Below are 21,677 nucleotides of genomic sequence, written 5' to 3' on the forward strand. Positions count from 1 at the left end.
CTGAGGTCATGATAGTTTGGTATGTTCATTACTGTTGATAAGGGCATCTTATTAAAGCAGCAGACTTAGATTCTAAAACTACATACTGGATCATGCTATTGGAGATCATCTAACCCAAATCTTACTTTATGGAAGGGAATAATTAACTGTCTATTATGTATCAAGTAGGACTTTGAATCCTGCAAGAAAAATATTCTCTTTAAAAATGAGAAATACAGGCTCAGAAACATAAGATACATTGCCCAGAGCCACTTCCCATAGCACTGGAGCTTGGATTTAAACTCAAGCATGTCTGGTGCCAAAGAGTTCTTTCTACTACACCTCAGAGTTCTTTCTGAGGCCCAGGAAGAGGAAAACTTGACCAAGCCGCATGGCTTATTAGTGGCAGATAGGATTCCCACTTACACCTGGAAAAAGTCCATGGCAAAGGACACACACAGAGGCATGGTGGAAAAGGACTCATGGTAAACAACTCCAGCCTTCTGCTATGGTTTGGAATGACCAGAATTTTCAACTTAATCTCTTATTCAATCTTCAAAATATAGAGTTGACCCTTGAACAACATGGGAGGAGGAGTAGAGGGTGTGTATGTGAGACCCTCTGAACAATTGAAAATCTGTGTATAACTTACAGTTGGCCCTCCATATCCGTGGGCCCTCTGTATTCAAGATTTCAAACACATGAATTCAACCAATCGTCAATTGTAGTAGTGTAGTACACTTGACTCTTCAACAACACAGTATGAACTGCATGGGTCCATTTATACAAGGATTTTTTTCAATAGTAAATACCACACAATTGTAATGGTAAATACAGCACAATTGGAGGTTGGTTGAATCCGACATTGAACCATGGTATATGGAGGGTCAACTGTAAGTTATACCTGGATTTTCTACTGTGGGGAGAGTGGGCACCCCTAACTCCCTGTTGTTCAAGCGTCAACTATATTGGTAGTATGTGCTTGGGACTGGTTGTCAATACTGTATTTGAAGTACTAAGTGTGGTAAATAAGTGGACCATCCTCTTAATAGTGCTATTACTTAAAACTTTTTTCTCTACAAGAAACTATTTCACATCATGAAGGAAAGTTTTTCCTAACTAACCAGAGGCGTTTCCTCAAATCTGACATCAAGTAACATGACAAGAAAGGCTCATTAGGTTAAAAAAAATTCCAATTACCCAGTTTTGGAGAAAAAGATTTGCTGGCAGTAAGTCTAGCAAAATGGAAGAACGGACATTCACTCAGAAGTGCTCAGGTCAAGCGGCTCAAACCTGGCATAAAGAGGAAATGGTGGGGGGAAGGAAAGAAAGAAATCACTTCCTATACCTGTGCAGCAATGAAAACAGTAGGGAATTTGAAGTCAGATTAGTCTCCCCCACTTGTTAATGTCAGGACTCCGAACAGATGCTGTTTACTCTCTTCTCCAGACACTCCTTTCCCACTTCCCACCACTCTGTATTCCCTAACAGAATTCCAAATTGTTTCGGTAGCTAGTAGAGATCATTTGTTATCTTTCCTCCAGCCCAAAGGAATAAATCAGAATTGGTCTAAACCAGTCATAGTAATCCCATTCCCTACTGCCAGTGATTGGTTTTAGGATGTACATGTGAACCAGTTCTGGACCAAGAGATTTAAGGGAAAAACCTGCTGCGGAGTTTCCCATTCTAGGGAAAAAAAAACAGGGACAAGCTAAGTTAGGAAAAGGTCTTTGCCCTTGTTCCTTCCTTTTTATCTAGAAAGACAGAATAAAGGTAAGGTGCAAGTGGAGTTGCAGCAGCCATCCTGCAACCATAAGGTGACAAGCAAGAGGAGGAAAAGCCAACATTTCTAAGGATGGAAAAAGAAAGGATACAAAAAGCCTGGGTCATGATTAATACAGATGAATAACTGAATCAACTCTGAACTTCTTATTTATAAAAATTATTACTTATTTCAATAAATATTTCCATTTAAATCACAAGCTATTAACAGAAAATTAGATTATTTCACATTAATGTAATATTGTTAATCTGAATTTGAGGAATTTTGTAGGTTTAGTTGTATTTAAATAGTAAACCTATCGAGTTTTATAATTATATAAGAGTAATATGGAATTTACTCTTATACACAGGAATTTATCCCTAGTTTTATTTTGTACATATTTAAGTAACATTAAATACAATGTTAAACATTATGTTTACATTACATAATATAATGTAGAACAATAAATATAACACGTTAGTACTTGGGATCTGAAATAGTTTTCCTTCAAAAGGGATTTATACAAATTGAAAAACATATTTCTTCAGGGAAGACTCAACATCATAAAAATGTTTAATCTAAGTTAATTTACATATTTAATATAATGCCCAAAAAAACACTATTAGGCACTAGTCTAGTTGATTAGAAAGTTTATCTGTAAGAATAAACAAGTAAGAGGAGCCAGGAAAACCCTGAAAAAGAATGAAGGGGAAGCTACCTCTACCATTTACTAAAACATAATAATGCCTCTCCAATTTAAAGCATAGTGATGGCACATAAATAAATAGGCCGAGGGAAAAGGAAAGAAAATTCATAAACAGACCCAAATCTATGTAGAAATTTGGTGTATGATAAAAATGTCATTTTAACTAGTGGGGAAAAGGACTAATTTTTATAGACGAGAAATTCACATAATGGGAAAAGGACTTTTTAATAAATTGTGTTACAACAACTGGATAGCATATGGATAAAGATAAAATTAGATCTGTTCCTCACTTTGCACATCAAGATAAACAAGATGGATGCAAGAAAAGAAAGCATACAGGTCCTAAGGAAAAAAATATATGAATCGTTTTACAAGCTGGGAGAAGGAAATGTCTTTCTGCAATCCAAAATCCAGAAGCAATGGATTTTGCTAGATAGATCTGAGTACATTAAAATTTAAAAACAACTTTTTTACACAGCAAAAAATATCATAAGCAAAGTAAAAAGGCAACTTGGAAAAATATTTTTAACACTTATAAGGAAAAAAATATCCCTGATACATAAAAAGCTTCAAAGAGCCACTCCAGAAAACAATTTGGCAGTTTCTTAAAAAGTTAAACATAATTTACCATATGGCCCAGCAATTCCTTTCTTAGGTAATTATCCAAGGAAATGGAAACATTATTTCCACATAGAGCTCTGCATGTGAACATTCACAGCAGCATTATTCATAAGAGAAAAACACTGGAAACAACCCAAGTGTCCAGCAACTGATAAATGATTAAACTGTGGTATACCTATACAATGGAATTCAGCCAAAAAAAAAAAAAAAAAATGAATGAAGTACTTATATATGCTAAAACATAGATGAAACTTGAAAACATTATGCTAAGTGAAAGAAGTCAGTCACAAAAGGCCACATACTATATGGCTTTATTTACATATCTCCAGAATAGGCAAATCCATGGAGACAGAAAATAGATCAATGGCTGCCAGGGGCTGGGGGAAGGGGGAGTAACTGCTAACAGGTAAGTAGTTTCCTTACGGGATGATGAAAATGTTCTGGAATTAGTGCTGATGATTGTACAACCTTGAACATACTAGAAATCACTGAACTGTATACTCTGAAAGGGTGAATTCTATGGTATGTGAATTATAACTTAATTTGTGTGTGTGTGTGTGTTACGCGGGCCTCTCACTGTTGTGGCCTCTCCCGTTGCAGAGCACAGGTTCCAGACACGCAGGCTCAGCGGCCATGGCTCACGGGCCCAGCCGCTCCACAGCATGTGGGATCTTCCCGGACCGGGGCACGAACCTGTGTCCCCTGCATCGGCAGATGGACTCTCAACCACTGCACCACCAGGGAAGCCCTATAACTTTATTTTTTTGAAATTGATAATCAATGTAAACAGATACACGAAGATTTCATTCTTTTAGTAACTTAATATGTGACCTTGAGCAAATCACTCCACTTTGCCCTTTATTTCTCCATCTGTGTGAACAGCCCCTTAAAGCCTTCCTAAGAGGCCTGATATCCGTAATAAACTTAAGAAGTTGAATGAAAAACTATCTGATCAGATATGAATAAATACACAGCTTGAGGGGAAAGAGTTGACATTATAAGATACTGAAAGGAGTGCTTCTACTTCATAAAGAATGAGCCTTTCTCATTGTTCTCAACATATAATAATTTACTAGTTATCATTCCTTAAGAGCTTATGTGTCAGGAGGCATAACTGCTTTTCACATATTATCTCATTCTCACAGCCCTCTAAGGTAAGCAGAAGTATCCCAGTTTTAGAGACAAGAAACAGACTATGAGAGGTTAAATGACCTAACTAAAATAAATACTCAAGCTAACCTTCAAACTCAGATCATTATCACTTCAAACACCAGTCTCTTTGCACCAAGGAATAACAAGAACAACGGACTACAAATCTAAAGTCTGGGTTTCTGAAGTCCTGTTTCTGCCACTTCATGATTCTGTGATCCTAGGCAAGTCAATGAACATTTGAGTTTCCTCATTAAAAGAAAATATTAACCCTTGCCCTAACTTACCTCATGGAATAATACAAAAAAGCACTAATATATGTCAGCTAAAGCACTATAAAAATGTAAGAGATAATTATAGAAACAGAGTACTATTCATGAACCAAAAACACGTTGAAAAATGGTCAAATGATTTTAATAACTTATAGTCTCTCAAATGGTAATGGAATGTACTAAAGGAGTGATTTTAAAAACACCCTCAACAAAAATATACAAATGGGACCTAATGAAACTTCAAAGCTTTTGCACAGCAAAGGAAACCATAAACAAGACGAAAAGACAACCCACAGAATGGGAGAAAATATTTGCAAACGAGTCAATGGACAAAGGATTAATCTCCAAAATATATAAACAGCTCATGCAGCTCAATATTAAAGAAACAAACAACCCAATCCAAAACCGGGCAGAAGACCTAAATAGACATTTCTCCAAAGAAGACATACAGATGGCCAAGAAGCACATGAAAAGCTGCTCAACATAACTAATTATTAGAGAAATGCAAATCAAAACTACAACGAGGTATCACCTCATACCAGTTAGAATGGGCATCATCAGAAAATCTACAAACAACAAATGCTGGAGAGGGTGTGGAGAAAAGGGAACCCTCTTGCACTGTTGGTGGGAATGTAAATTGATACAGCCACTATGGAGAACAGTATGGAGGTTCCTTAAAAAGCTAAAAATAGAATTACCATATGATCCAGCAATCCCACTACTGGGCATATACCCAGAGAAAACTGTAATTCAAAAAGACACATGCACCCCAATGTTCACTGCAGCACTATTTACCATAGCCAGGTCATGGAAGCAACCTAAATGCCCATCAACAGATGAATGGATAAAGAAGATGTGGTACATATATACAATGGAATATTACTCAGCCATAAAAAGGAACGAAATTGGGCCATTTGCTGAGACGTGGATGGATCTAGAGATTGTCATACAGAGTGAAGTAAGTCAGAAAGAGAAAAACAAATATCGTATATTAACGCATTTATGTGGAACCTAGAAAAATGGTACAGATGAACCGTTTGCAGGGCAGAAGTTGAGACACAGATGTAGAGAACAAACGTATGGAAATCAAGGAGGGAAAGCCAGAGGCGGGTGGGGATAGTGGTATGATGAATTGGGCGATTAGGATTGACATGTATACACTGATGTTTATAAAATTGATGACTAATAAGAACCTGTTGTATAAAAAAATAAATTAAATTAAATTAAAAAATATATATATAAATAAAATAAAAACACCCTCAAGCATACCAGGTATTATAGACTGAAATTCTGTGCCCCCCAAAATTCACTTTAAATCCTAATCTCCAATAACCTCTACAGTATTTGAAGGTGGAGCCTTTGGGAGGTGATAAGGTCACGAGGGTGTAGCCTTCATAAATATGATTAGTAGCCTTATAAAAGAGACCCCACAGAGCTCTCTTCTTCCTTCCCACATGTAAGGACACAGTGAGAAGACTGCCATCTATGAACTAAGAAGTGGTCCTCAACAGACACGGAATCTGCTGGTGCCTTGATCTTGGTCAGCCTCTAGAACTCTTAAGAAAAAAAATATGGTATTTTTGTTATGGCAACCCTAACAGACTAATACCAGTTGCAAGTAGGGCTCTAAAATCAGAGCTCCAAAATCTTTAATTAAAAAGTTCAAAACCACTGTTTTGGGTATCATCTACTGGCATCTATCAAGGAACAATAAAACCAGGATTTCAGGCCTTACCTGAGAAATAACATACATAAAGCTACTATCACAATGCCTGGCACATAATACTCACTTAAAAAAAAAAAAAAGAAAAAAAAAGTAATTGTTATTATTGCTTTATCCAGCAATACTCTGGAATTACTAAATCCATTTGGAAAAACAAAACTATGGAAACTCAGGAAAAACCAAAAACTCAAAACCACCCTGAGTATGCAAACGTATCTAAATAAGGTTTACTGAAACTGAAGGCAAGAGAATATGAAAAATAGGTGAAAGAGTAAGTCATGTAAGGAACAGGTCCAACCTGAGAGTAAGAGATGGACTGGGGAGTGGAAAAGATGGAAAGAATAAAAAAAAAAGCAAGTGAGAAGAAGTTAGAAATAAAGTAGGATGATTTGAAATTGGTAGACGTGAGACTTCATAAACCAGGAGTGACTGAGGAAAAAGGAAGACTGAATCCTAGAGTATTTGCAAAGGAATAAGACACACAACTCAAATTAAGTATTGCCAATGATAACAACTATGAATCCAAAAAACACAATAGGTCTCAGAGACTCTCTTCCAGCTTTATGATTCTAGAAGAGGAGACAGTCTACATTATCATTAATATTAGGCTTACATGAGGCATGCCTATGTTCCAATAAGGAAGTAGGAAATAAAAATACAGGAAAATAAGCTACCTGAGGACCACATAAAATTCACCAATATATGCTCCTCTCTTCACAGTACTATAAAGAAGCATTTTTCTGAAGAACTTTATCTTCCAGGATAAGTAGTTAACCTAAATTAGGAGGACCAAAGCATCTATTTAAAGAGGTTAAGTTACTAATAATCTAATCAGTTGATTTTACTTTTTCTTAGTATTTTTCTTCAGTTCTTCATCTTCAGAGAACTTTTGATAAAGTGAGAAGCTAAGCTCTAACTTATCTGAAGGATATATGGTTATTAAAAAGCTAGTATTTTAATATATATTTTAGAGAAGAGTGCTGGAATACTGAAAGATCAAAGTTTAGTTTAAGAAAGGTAGCAACTAAGATACATATCAACAATAAACGTTACATTAATTTTATAGTCCAGGTTAATTTTCTCAAATAATCTCCTATGGATCAGCTTCCAGATCCTCCTTAATCATGTTACAGTCCTACCTTTGTCTTCCAAAGCTAAAACGATCTTCATTTTACCTTACATGTAGGCTTCTACCACCTCTTTGTATTGTGCATCCATCGACCTATCTTCACTTGTCAAGGTTTTCTCAGTTTTCTACTGTGTCTCATAGTCAGGTTTCCACTTCAATTCTTAGTTTCCTTCCCCAGTGTTTCCAACCATTCTCACCACCCCTCTACTCCACTGTTTTAATTTACAGGATTCTCCTTTCTCTTCATTCCTAGGACATGCTTTCACAGTATTGTATCTCCCATCTAAATCTCCTTTTCGATCAGTTTTTGTACATATTAATCTTCAGAACCTAAGGTTTTTCTTCTCTAGTCCTGATTCCAAGAATGTCTACCAACCCATCTCTAGAATCCCAAACACACACTCCTGACTACCACATACCTAAGTACTTTTCCTACCCCTTTTCTCTTTTCAGTCACTAGTCTCCAGAATCCTACCTGATATTACAAATACCCCTCAAAACCAACTTCCTGTTCAATTACCTCTGCCTTCTACTTCTCCCAGGTTCAGCTCATTACACTCTCTCTCCTACACCTTAGCATCCCCCAACCTGGCCCAAGCCATTCAGCAACCTAAATTCCAAAAGCCAACACAGCTCCTCCCATTCCAGTAAACGATGGTTTCCCTCAAAACATTTTAAGTGGCTCCTCTCAGTGTTTCATTAATTGAATCTTATCAGATCAGTACATAGCTTCTGCCAGACCTATTTGCCCAGCAAAAATCAATTTCCCAAATCTTCGTCTTTAAGCTTCCCAGGTCTTACCTCTGCAGCACGCCATTCACTAGACCCTATTCCTAGTCATTTCTCAATCTCTGGAGCCCATGGTTACTCTTTAAGCCCCTCAGCCCTCTCCCTCCGCACTCCTCCCCTTATTCCCTACCCTCACTTCTCAGCACATTCCTATCACCCCTAACTGTCTTCTTGGCTGTGTTCTCCATCTTTCCTTAGGCCTGTTCTCCACACTTTCTCAGTACCCCTTAAGAGACTTAATCTCTAAGTCACTCCCTCACTCCCAGAATCTGCCTCTTACACCCCTAGGAACTCTCTCTAGAACCTTCTGCGCCCTGGTTGTCTTTTCCGCTCCAACCCTGCCTCAGGTGTTCTCTGTTTCCCCCAGCTGTTTTCTATTATCTAGTTCTCTGAGAAACTAGATAAAGATTTTCTCCTCCCAAATCTTTTCCAAGTTCTCCTAATTCCCCTCAACTTTTCTTTCCATCGTTTCCCATTTCCCTCAACCATCCCTGGCAGATTTCCCCTCCACCTTTGTCACCGCTCTTCTCCCTTTTCTCAAACCTCCTCCACCCCTTCTTCTGGAGGTGCCTCCTACATGTCTTAAACTATCCTCTCAGCTTCCTCAATCTTTGCCTCATTCCCTTCTCCCTCCAATACTATTTATCCTCCAGTTTCCATTGACTTGGTGCCTCCCCTAGTCCCCAGATCTGCCTTCTACTTCATCTAAACGTCTCCAGGCCGCCGCCAACATTCTCTCCTATCCTTAGGCTCCATTGACGTGCCGTTCTAAACGCCCAGAGACACCATTCTCCAATGGCCGAGGCCTGGCCTCTAGGGAGAAGGAGTACGGGTTACGTACCCCATTCGCATCTTGGCTCCGCTCTGACTGCTCCCGCTGCCGGGTAGAGGAGGGCGAGGGGGCAGGCGGCCAAGGTGCATGGTCTTCTCGAGGGCCGACATGAAGGGGAGGCCGCAGGCAGTCGAACAGTAGCCGAAGCTTCGTCCCACGCTAAGTGCGGCCCAACCGGTCACACAGCTCGCTCCCCTAGCGACGCCCCGTCGCCTTTGGATAGCACCCAGCTACCAGCAGCACCGCCCACCGGCTCCGTAAACTCCACCCCCTCGCCCCAGCGCTTCCACCGGAAGTGCGCACCAGCCTCCACAAAGGGAGCTGGGTAACGGAGTCTCTGATCCCCCAGACCCCAAGCGGAGAACTAGACGACCCTCGCCGGAAAGAGAAGCGTTACTGAAGGCAATGCACCCTGGGCAATGGAGTCCTCAACGGGCTTATCGCTTTGCGCTTGCGCAGCTGGAGGCGACAGCGTCCAACCCCGCAGAGGTAGTGTAGCAAAGCAACCTGGGTGTTGTAGTCTATTGGCGGGAAGGAGTCTTGGCGCCTTCCTTTCTCATGGCTTCCTAGAGGCTGTTAAAGGAAGAGCCGCTTTCTTCCTGCCTCCCAAGCTGCCCAGCGGCGCCGGTTGCCGGGGAACGCCAGCGCCGTGGGAGGGGATGGCGGGAGGGTACGGCTTAGGTGCTGGGGCCGGAGTTGGGTTGGTGAAGAAGAGCTGGGGGTCGTCATGAAACAACGGAAAGCCCCGGGGCCTGGGGGCGGCGGTAGCCGCAAGAAGAGAGGTAATGTGAGCGACCAAAGGTTGAGGAAAGCGTAGTTGGGCGGAGTTGGGGGAGCAGGCCGCGAAACATTCTAGGGAGACCTCCCACAGCAGCCTGTTAAAAGAAAAAAAAAAAAAAGGGGGGATTGAGGAGGGAGAATAACCAGGGAATCAGAAGGTTAAAAGGGCAATTGGCCCTCCCGCGAATGGAAAGGATATAGGGGCTGGAGTAGGGGGCAAAGCGGGTGAATAAATGGGACGAAGTGAAGGCTAAAAGGGAACCCTTACAGAGGAAGGGAACAAAAAAATTGTAGGAATGTTTTGTTTTGTTTTTACTTTTTAAAAATTGAGGTATAATTGACATATAACATTATGTTAGTTTCAGGTGTACAACATAATGTTTGTGTATATTTCGAAATGATTACCACGTAAAATTAGCATCCATCACCATACATAGTTACAAATATTTTTTTATTCTTGTGAAAAGAACTTTTAAGATCTACTCTTCAGCAACTTTCAAATATACAGTACACTATCATTAACTATAGTCACTGTGCTGTACTTTAAATCCCTATGACTTAGGGGTGTTTTTGATAAAAGTTAGATGTGTGGGGACGGAAGGGGAGAGGTATAGCTTTGCAGGTTCACATAGAACTGGAAGAAAAATAAGTTGGAGAGTATGTCAATAATCCTAATAGGCAAGGATCACGTTTTACACATTACTGAATCCCCAAGAACTAACACGAAGCAGGATTTAGTAAATGTTAATTGAATGACTGAAGCGTGAGACAGTCGTAAATCATGAAGGGCTACAGGTGGGAGTAGGGAAAAGATAGTTGTGGAGGAGAGAGGAAGAAAGACTGGGGAGTGACAGTGTGGTAGGGTTGAAGTGGGGGGCGGGTTTACTGTGAAGGATTTGTAGGGTTGAAGTGGGGGGGGGTTTACTGGGGAGTGACAGTGTGGTAGGGTTGAAGTGGGGGGGGGTTTACTGTGAAGGATTTGAGGTGATGGAAGAGTGTGTAGCAAGAGGACCTCATCAGGTTAGTGTGCTCAAAAAGAAGCAAGCTTATGAAGAGACCAGGGAAATGTGAGCTGCAGCAAGAACAGTCACCCTGGGAACCCAGGGCAGATCATGAAATGAAATGGAATCTCTACAGGGCTGCCTCAAAACAAAACAAAAAGACTGGGTGACTGCATTTTATAGTATAGGCAAAGAGGTATTAGGAGTAGTGATAGTGCATTAGGCCATTGGATTGAGGACTAAAGTTGCAGTCTGGGAATAAACCTTATCCAAACTGTTTAAAGATAACTAAGGCAGTTTTGAGGCAATGCCTTTCCTTCCAGGAATGAAGGGAGGATATGAAACAGAAGTGTGGAAGTGTTCAGTGCTTGTGCTGCCTATGTCAAACCAGTCGAGCGTATTTGGTTGATAGGAGGAAAATCAAAATAGAAATAACGTTAGAATGTCCTCATTATACCACATGCATATACAGTAATACTCATGTACACACCTGTGTATAATTTTTATATTGAAACTAGTTATCCATAAAGATTATGGTGGGTCTTTTCTTCACTAAAGAAAGCAGAGAGGCTGTTCACTTTAGAAATCCAAATAATTAGTTATATAAATTCCTGATCTGATAGACTCCAGTATATTTTTTTCTTGTGAGGCATGACCACTCCCCAGGGAAAAGTGAGAGGAATAGAAAGGTGTGTGTAATATTGGAATGGCTTCTTAAATCTCCTCTAAGTCATGGTTAGAAGATACCGTGAATAGAAGACAATCAGGGTCATTAAAGGAAGGCTTTATAGAAAGCCATGATGAATTGCCTCATTTACATTTTATTATCTGTCTAAAAGCCAAAAATATTATGAACCCAGCACTGTGCTAAAAGATAATGGCATAATCTGAAGATGATAGTTTCTGTCCTCATTGTGTGGTATCGGCAGGAAGAAAAGACAGTTTAAGGTGGTCTTTCTTGAAGTGCTGAGTTGTAAAGTGTAGACTTCATTTGAGGACTGATTGACAGTTGTTGCTGTTTTATGTTTAGTGATGCTTTTAAAGTAAGAGAATTAGGTAAAGATAACATATCTTAAAAACTGTGGACATTGAAATAATCAGAACAACGGTACTTGGAAGAAAAATTTCAACTACTTCATAGATTTTTTTAAACCTGTATACTGTTATCATTGTATTTGTATTTTTCATTTAATATCTTTCAGTTAAAGAGGAGTTTGTATTAGCATGTCTTAAGTTGGTATGTTCTTTACTTAAAATAACCTGAATCAAATCCTGAATACTAACTAGTTGTCAGGGTGGCTTAAGTGACCAGATAGGTTATTCTATGGTCTGGTTTGCTAGTTACTTCTCATGTATTAGAATAAATAGAGGGCTTCCCTGGTGGCGCAGTGGTTGAGAGTCTGCCTGCCGATGCAGGGGACGCGGGTTTGTGCCCCGGTCTGGGAAGATCCCACATGCCATGGAGCAACTAAGCCCGTCCGCCACAACTACTGAGCCTGCATGTCCGGAGCCTGTGCTCTGCAACGGGAGAGGCCACAACAGTGAGAGGCCCACATACCGCAAAAAAATAGAATAAATAGAATAAGCCTTCTCTCTGTAGAGATGAAAATGTTTGTGTGTTTTCATTCAAAAAGCAGATTATGTGTTTTCTGTATTTAGACTAAATTTTGACTTAGTATTCTTGGATTCCTCCACAGGTTTAAGTGACATTTCTCCATCTACAAGCCTACCACCCCTGGTTGAAGGCCAGCTACGCTGCTTTCTGAAACTTACTGTTAATAAAGTCATATGGAAGATTACAAAGCCTCCTGCTTGTGTACTTGTTCGAGTGAGATGGTGGGGAGAAACATCAGAAGGAACACTCTTTTGTCCCAGGGATGCATTGCAGACCGAACCAAAAGCTGTGAGAACAACTACACGTTATGCTATTCGCTGTGGTCCAAAGCAGTTTACCTCTTATCTAACAGGTATGTTTTTGTCTTATCATTTCACCTGTAGGCCTAATAAGAAGCATGTGATTATGTTGTTAACAATGGGTATTATCGTGTACTTATTATCTATGGCATTGTTAATTATTGAGGAGTCAAAGAGATTTTATAATAGCCACCATTATTGAGAGTATACTATGTGCTACCAGTTGATACATATTATTTCTAATCCTTAATAACCTTGCAAGATAGATATTTTCTCTGTTTTATAGACAATGAAACTGAGGTTCAGAGAAATAAAATGAATCCTCTATAAGGTTACATAGTTGACAAATGGCCAAACTAGGATTTGAACCCACTTCTCTCTGACACCAAAACTCATGCACTTGTCACCACACCATGCTTCTTTAAGGAATAACTGTAGTCTCTACTCTGGCACTTACATTATGCTCAAGGAAAGATGGTATAGATATAAAATTTATATAATACAAGATAATACATGCTAAATGCCAATGAGTGATTTAGTGAGTTAATAGTACAGGTTTTCAGAGAAGGGAGGATCCCTCTACTGGAACCAGGAGCTAAAATTTCTTCATTTCTATTAAAGGGAAGCATTCTAAATGTACTGTGTTATTTCTCTATTCAGATCAAGTTTTCATGTAAACACATTTTGGATGGTAGACTTATCAAATCAATTCAGTTCAAGTCAGTAAAAATTAAGCATTTATCATGTAAATATTGTTGGCCTAAGAATACCGGAGAGCCAGAGGTGAATTAAAGATTAACTTGTCCTTAAGTTTGCATTCTTTCAAGAAGAAAATTTTGAAGACATCAAAATATAAAGAAAAAAAATTCAGTTATTCAAAAAATATGTATTGAACACTTAGCATGTGCTAGACGTTGTGCTAGACACTGTGGAGATTACAAAAATGAATCAAAAAATTTAATCAGAATGGTGTCTAATTCTCACTAAATGCACAAAGAAGTTTAGTTACAATAGTAGGTAGAAAGTGATAAGAACTTTTAAAAGATACACATAGATATTTCATTAAGAAAATAAATGAGGGCTTCCCTGGTGGCACAGTGGTTGAGAGTCTGCCTGCTGATGCAGGGGACATGGGTTCGTGCCCCAGTCCGGGAAGATCCCACATGCCACGGAGCGGCTAGGCCCGTGAGCCATGGCCGCTGAGCCTGCGCGTCCGGAGCCTGTGCTCTGCAACGGGAGAGGCCACAACACTGAGAGGCCTGCGTACCCCCCCCAAAAAAAAAGGAAAGAAAAGAAAAGAAATGAGACATGGGTGAGCCTGGCTGTTAGTAAATAACCAACAAATGTTGGTACATTTCCCTTATTCTGTATATGCACGTTATTTTATAGTCTGCAAAGCACTTTTATACCTATTAGCTCATAGAATTTTCAGAGAACTTGCATGATTAGGTTAGACAGGGATGGTGATATGTTAAGTAAGTTGCCTAAAGTCATACAACAAGCATTAAGCAGCTGCCATATAAGAGGATACTGTGCTATGTCTTTTACTTGCAATACTCCCATTCCTCACAGAGCCATGATATAGGTATTATGATGCCTATTTTATAGACAGCTGTGGCTTACACAGAAGTAGTTCGTGAATGTTGGAGCCACAACACAATCACAAATCTTCTAATTGTAAATCCAATACTCTTTTCACTACAGCATTGAACAAAGGGTGAAAATGAACCACTTTCTCAACTTTGGTAAGAAAATGTTCAGAAGTTACACTGTCCTGAAATAATCTCAGATTGCATATGCATGCATTTTATTTCTCCTGCTGTAAATTAGGACCATGAAGATGTTAAGTCTAAGCAACCAATTGACGAATACAGTTAAGGAGTTTATTTCCATTCCCTTTAGTTCTAAGTGCTCTCAGCCTTTCAGTGTTCCAGATATTATTGAGAAATAAGCAGTAAAATACTCCTGAGAGGCAGGAACCAACCCATGCATCTATACAAGAGAAGCCCTTTGTGCAGTTCAAAACTAGAAATGGTGAGAATTTAAAAACTGAGAATTTTTTTATTGTTGCTTTTTTATTTCAAAACTAAAGTCTGAGTCCTTGCCAAATATGTTAAAAATATATATATACTATCTCAAAGGTATTTTCCTTATCAAATACTTGATATTCTAAATATTTTTATGTAATTTTTTTCTCCATTCGAGGTATTTGTCATTGCTCTTCTCTAAAACTTTGTTGTTCTTTTGATCTTGGGTTTACTCTTCCCCACCCCCTGAATGATATGGTAAGTGCATAGTTTATTTGAAAATAAAATGACTTTTTTAAGTAAAAAAATTTTGTAATGTATATTCCTCTTCCCACTTCTAAAAAAACGTACATGAAAAATGTCTGCCTATGTTGTAATTGTTTCTGATTAGATATGGCTGTGCTGGTGCTGGAAGTAATCACCAAACTTGAACATCTTCTGGTTGGTAGAGTTCAGATCAGTGGACTAGCCCAGCTTTCTCCAACCCATCACATCAATGGATTTTTTACCATTGTTTCACCAACATCTAAGAAACTTGGAGAACTCCAGGTAAAAATAGTATAATTCTCTGCTACATAGAATAAAACTTTGGGGGCACAGATAGTTGAGTCTGTTTGTAGAATGGGTAGGTACGTGACTCCCACATACCATGCAAATTCACACTTCGTGCTTTTGTTCATGTTTTTACCCAGACTGTCATGTACTTATTTCCTACTTATCCATATCCTCTTAGTTCTTTGCTGCCCATCTCAAGTTCCAAGAGACCTTCGCAGCTCCTACTGCACTCATTCTTCTCTTTATTTATTAATAAATGTACTCTTTATTAAGTTTAGAATAACATGAATTACATAATCATTGTTCAGTTATAATCCTACATAGTCTCCAAAATTTTGTATTTGTAGTTTCCCTTTAATTTCCCTTCCTTTTAGTTTCTAGATTCCCTGGGAGAGAGGACAGTGTTTTCTACTTTCTTTGTCTTTCCCACAGCTCCTAACACAGTGCCAAGCAGTAATGGCTTGTTTGACTCATTTAAGTGGTATCTTAAATGAGTCAACAGACTACGATTTTAATATTGTTGAATAAACTGTTTTCATTTTTTCAGTATTAGAAGTGCATAACCAGTTGTTGATTGTTCATTCATTGATTCATTCAGCCTACATTTTTTTGATATGCTGTTATGTGCCACTAACTTAAGATACAAAGATAAGAGATGGGCCTTTCAGTTAGTTTTCCAAAGTCAGGTAGGAGGAAATAGAAGAGAGTAACAAGTAGAACGCAGTGTGATATTGATACACATATACTATAGATATGTACCGGATGGTGGGAAAGAACATAGAAGGGTCTCTTTCTGAGGGAGCCTCTGGGAGTTCTTCCTAGAGAATTCTGAATATTCAAATCCTTGAGAAATTTATATCTTGTCAAATGTATTCTAAAATATGTATAGAAATTTAAGCAGGTATTTAAGAAAACAGTTCAAAAAAGATGAGGAAAGAACATATAACATTACCAGATGTAAGAACCTATTATAAAACCACAAGCACATAATTGTCAAAGGAAGAGAATAAAGTTCAGAAATAGATTTAACTAAGTAAAAGAACTGAACATTTTCTATATTATATTTATCATATTTTTATTTATAATATATTGAAAGATAGTGACACCTAATGGTGGTAACTTCATGGTAAAATGGGACTGGTTTACTCCTCCTTTTCTGATAATGGTACAGATTTGCATCAGACCTGCAAAAACAGTTTGGCATTATGTTTCAAGAGCCATAATAATTATCATATATCATTTACCTCAATAATTCTACCCCTGGGGTCTTATATTAAGGAAATACCATAAAAGAAGAAAGTTATATGCTTTGGACTGGTTTATGGAAATGCACTTTTAATATTGAAAAAATGAAAACAGTTTATTCAATGATATTTAAATCATCTATTAGTGGAATATTTTGTTTCCATAAAAGATAAAATTATATAGTTATGATTGTGTAGCAACATGGAAAATTATTTTGAATTGATGACAAAAGAGAATTAAAATTATACCCACATATATGCATATGATTAATGACTGGGGAAGAAAAAACAAGGGAAAATAGAAACAGTTGGAGTGTAGAATTCTAGGTAGGTTTTTTCCCTATATAAAAAAATGAGATATAATTCATATGCCATAAAATTCACCCTTTTAAAGTATACAGTTCAGTAGTTTTTAGTGTATTCACAAGATTGTACAACCATCACGATTATCTAATTCCAGAGCATTTTATCACCCCAAGAAAAAACACTATACCCATTAGTAGTCATTCCCCTTTTTACCTTTCCCCACCCCCTGGCAACCACTAATCTACCTTCTGTCTCTATATATTGCCTATTCTGGACATTTCAAATAAATGATGTAATATAATATGTGACCTTTTGTATCTGGCTTCTTTCACTTGGCATAGTGTTTTCAAGGTTCATCCATGTAGCATGAACCAGTACTTTATTCCTTATTATAGCTAAATAATATTCCATTGTATGGATATATTATAGCACATGTTGTTTATCCATTCTTCAGTTGATGGACATTTGGATTGTTTCCACTTTCTGACTTTTATGAATAATGCTGCTATGAACATTTGCATACAAGTTTTTTGTAGGTGTAGAATTGTGGTCATATGGTAAGTATGTTTAACCTTGAGGAACTACTGGACTGTTTTCTAAGGTGGTGCATCTTTTTTCCTCCCTTATTTAAATGTCAGTTGATAAAATAATACTTGTATGTTTTTTATTTAAATGTCATTGGGTTCTTTAGAGAATTGTTTTAATAGAGCCTTGGAGACAGAGGTAAGATTTTGAAAGATTATGGAATAAGTAAATAAGTAGTAATTACAGTGAATAAGTAGAAATAACAGAGATTTCTCTCTGTTTCCCACATAAATGGCAGCAAAGAGAGGGAGATGTAGTGTGACCTAATGGAAATAGCACAAGACTTGGACATGGAAAAACTGGTTATGAAAACATTTCTGGTGTTCATTTGTACTCTCTGAGCTTCAGTATCCTATTTTATAAAATGAAGACAATAACTTTTACTGTACGGCATTGTTGTAGGGATTAAATGATATGAAAAATATATGGAAGCACTTAACATGGTACTTAGGCACATGACAGGAACATGCCAAATTTACTTGAATTGGAGAGGAAAGTATTGATAGTGGGCAGCAGAATCGAGAAGTTTGTTGCTACTTTAGAAGAGGAGTTGGCAAACTTTGCCCAGTGGACTAAATCTGGCCTTCTAACTAAAAATGGTTTTTATATGTTTAAAGGGTCATTTTAAAAAAGAAGAATGTGCAATAGAGCCTAAATTATTTACCCTCTGCCCCTTTACAGAATGAGTTTGCTGAGCTGTTTTTAGAGTATAGGAGACCTGATTTGTTTTGTAGGCCAAGAGAAAAGCAAGTGAAGAAAGATATTGAAAATAAAAGAGGATAATTGAGCAAGTAAGGTCTTGGAGAGAATTAGATGGGAATGAATTTCTATTAAGAACACAAATGATAGTGGTAAACTTTGGAATGGAGGAATTATAACAAGGAGGGAAAGAGGAGAAACATTTTGAGATGGATAACATGGAAGGAATTCATGCTGATAACTATTTTAGCAACATTTATTTTTTTGGCCACACCGCATTGCTTGTGGGATCTTAGTTCCCCGACCAGGGATGGAACCCCAGGCCCTTGGCAGTGAGAGCACGGGGTCCTAACCACTCGACCGCCAGGGAATTCCCATTAGCAACACTTATTATATGCATGCCTACTACATGTTTTATTTCATTTAATTTTTTTGTTTTTATTAAATAGAGATAGATATGCAAAAGAATATCTTAGATGTATAAGATATAAAAATAACCATACAGTGAACACCCATTGGCTCGTCAACTAGGTTAAGAAATGTTAATAGGAAAAAAAAGAAATATTAATAGAATAACGGAAAGAAGCCAGGTTTAGAGATTCATCCATATTACTTTGTGTATCAATAATTTCCTTTTGCAGAGTTGTGTTCTGTTACACAATTTTCATCCATTTGCCTTGGATGAAACCAGGCAGATATCCTTGCCTTGTTCTTGTTCTTGGGAGGAAAGCATTTGGTCTTTTCACTATTAAATATGGTATTAGATGTAGGTTTCTCATAGATGCCCTTTATCATTGAGAAAGTTCAAGTTTTATGAGAGATTTGATCATAAATGAGTATTGAATTTTATCAAATTCAACCGTTGCTAGAGGTTAGAGGTGAGAAGAGGGCATGACTACAAAGGGAGTTTTTGGGGGGTGATGGAAGTGTTCCATATCTTAATTATGGTGGTGGTTACATGAATCTAAACATAGATTACAATTCATAGAAGTGTATATTTACAAAAATGTCCATTTTACTGTGTTAAATAATTTTTTTTTTTAATGTAGCAGATCAAATGTGATGATAAACAGAAGTTGTCCCCCTACCTCTTGTTGGGACATGGCTGGGGACTTTGCAAACTGGAGCACATACCCTGACTAAAGCCACTAGACTACTCCAGCTAATTTTTGCCACAATGGGATGGAAACCCAGCATTGCTGGATCTTCTGATTTTTCAAGAGAAGCCAGAAATTCAAATTTTTACATAAAATCTGTTTTCTTAATCACTGTTAAATAATTTTGAAATCTTTTAAAATGTTATATTGACTAGAATAAGTCTGAAAAATAGACATACTAATATGTTCTCTCCAATATCAGATGTTATAAATGTAGTAGATAATCCCAGAACTCCCCATTTTATATTAAAATTACTTCTTTTTAAATTCCCCTAAAAGATACTCTGATCCTTTGGGTCAGGTTCCATGTTTTATTCATCTCTTTGCCCCAGGCAGGTAGCACAGAGCCTGGCACTGAACTAGTATCAACAAATATTTGTTAATTGAACACAGGAGTTAGGCCAGCACCTATATTTTGATTGTAAGGTGGGTGTGGCGGGTAACTGGACTTTCTTTTTCTTTCTCACTGGTAGTAAAGGCCTTTGAGTTGTTTTGAGACTAGTTCAGATTTGCTTAGGGATAAAGCAAAACTCTGGCCAGCCAGCAGGTTATTGTTAAGGCCAGGGACGCAGCCTTTATTCTCAGTGTCTCCTTTGTTTCTAGAATAAAGTGGCAGTCTTTTGGCAAGTGATGAATGGCAAGGGACGATTTTCTGACACTTATATTTGGGCAGCCAGGATTTTATGTGATCCTCTTATAGCAGTGGCTGCACAAAGTATTTATCCCACTGCATTCCGGTCATTTGTCTTTGTAGAAAATCTTAATGATGAATAGATTTAAAGGACTTTATGCTACCTAGTTCATGAACAAAATTCTCCTCATCAAGACTCAAGTGTGTTTATTGAGTCTATGCCTTGGCAGTTTCTCCACATAAATTATTCCATTGACCTTCCCAGAGACTTCTTAAAATATTTAACTGCAATCTTTCATTTTTGTCTTAGGCCATTCATCATTATGTGACACTCTTTGGCTACTTGAACAATTCCTTCTGCTGTCTGTGTCATTGTAACTGAACTTTCCACACTGCACTTCTTTTCTTTTGGAGTACATTCTTCAATTTCTTCTCTAAAGTTTTGCTTTAGGCTCTGTTTTATTTTTTATTCCTACATTAGGCTTTTCTCCATTGGGCTTTTCAGAGACCTGGAAAGCATTTTAGTAGAGTGCCTGAATTCAGAGGAGTTGGGCGATAAAGGAAATTTCAAGTAATTACTTTTCATCTTAATGTTCCTCCCTCTTCACCCTGCCTCATCCCCAGCATAGAACTAGGGCCTTATTTTTCTCAAATAGCTAGCAATAAGGATGCAACAGGTGCTATGTCATTCTTTTATTTTTCAGGCCATTAGTCATTATTATGCATACTTGTACACTAAGTGTATACTTACACTGATTAGTATACAGAAAAATGAATAAGACAGTTCATACCTTCAAGGAATTTATAATCTTATCAGGATAACAAATAAACTGGAAGTACAAATACCTCCTTTAAGCCTCTGCTTTTTTTTTTTAATCTTCAAATTAGGATAATATACTTTCCTGACAGTTATATCATCACATCAGCTTCTCTGTGTGGGGAACATAGCACACTTTCTGGCCTATTGTGAAGTGTTCAATAAATAGTGGTTATATTAATAGATAGATACAAAGTAAGTAGAAACATGAAAAATGGAGTGGCCATAACATCTCTGCCTGGACACAAAGAAGTTTTCACAGAGGAAGTAATGCTGGAGGAAATTTGCACATGAAGGCATAAGGGAATGAAATATAAGGTACATTTAGAAAATTCTGAGTAATTGGTATATCCAGGAGAGAGAGATGGAGGAGAGGAACACAGTGAGAGATGAGGCTTCTGAGGTAGGCAGGAATTTGAACTAGATCCTATAAGGAACGGGGCCAATTAATTTATATTAGAGAGTCTTAAAATTAATCAATGCTATAAAAAAAAAAAAAGACTTCTGATACATTACATGTCCCTTTCAGGTCTCACTTGCCCTGGAGCCTTTGTCAGAAACTTATGACAGCTACAGTCCTCTTCCTACCACTGATGTGACAGAAAATGTGCTTTTATCTGAACAAGGATTCAGAGAATATACTGAAGCAGGCGATACTCAGTTTCTGGTTCCATCAAGGCCTCAGAGGATCCCTACCACCAAAATTGATGGAAAAGAGTTAGCAGCCAACAGCAGCAGGTCAACCACTCCAAGGTAATTACCACACCTAATACCAGTCAGACTGTCTGCTAACTCCCAGTGTACTCATAATTTCGGTCTTTCATTTGTGGTTGTGTAGAAGGTTAAAGGTAGTCATTCATTCAGCAAATAAGTATTAAGTACTCACTATGTTTCTGGTCCAGTACCAGGTGCTAGGCATAGAAATTGATAAGACACAATTCCTATTTTTGAACATTGCTCACAATCTAGTGAGGAGGCCAACATACAGATAAGTAAGTA

At 37.9% G+C, this 21,677-nt stretch overlaps 2 protein-coding genes across 2 annotated transcripts in view; one reads left to right on the plus strand and one right to left on the minus strand.

The window, feature by feature from the left end:
• Positions 1-9,191, minus strand: part of PPME1 (protein phosphatase methylesterase 1) — a 73,752-nt gene extending 64,561 nt beyond the window's left edge. The window contains 1 exon segment of the mRNA XM_065882381.1: positions 8,972-9,191. Coding sequence (XP_065738453.1) covers positions 8,972-9,072 — 101 coding nt within the window. The 5' untranslated portion in view covers positions 9,073-9,191.
• A 498-nt stretch (positions 9,192-9,689) lies between these two features.
• Positions 9,690-21,677, plus strand: part of C2CD3 (C2 domain containing 3 centriole elongation regulator) — a 127,690-nt gene continuing 115,702 nt past the window's right edge. Inside the window, exons 1-4 of the mRNA XM_065881898.1 lie at positions 9,690-9,744; positions 12,441-12,710; positions 15,076-15,233; positions 21,208-21,431. Of these exons, the coding sequence (XP_065737970.1) occupies positions 9,690-9,744; positions 12,441-12,710; positions 15,076-15,233; positions 21,208-21,431 (707 nt within the window). The remainder of the gene's footprint in view (positions 9,745-12,440; positions 12,711-15,075; positions 15,234-21,207; positions 21,432-21,677) is intronic.

The sequence above is a fragment of the Phocoena phocoena genome, chromosome 8, assembly GCF_963924675.1.
Source record: "Phocoena phocoena chromosome 8, mPhoPho1.1, whole genome shotgun sequence".
Lineage (NCBI taxonomy): Eukaryota > Metazoa > Chordata > Mammalia > Artiodactyla > Phocoenidae > Phocoena > Phocoena phocoena.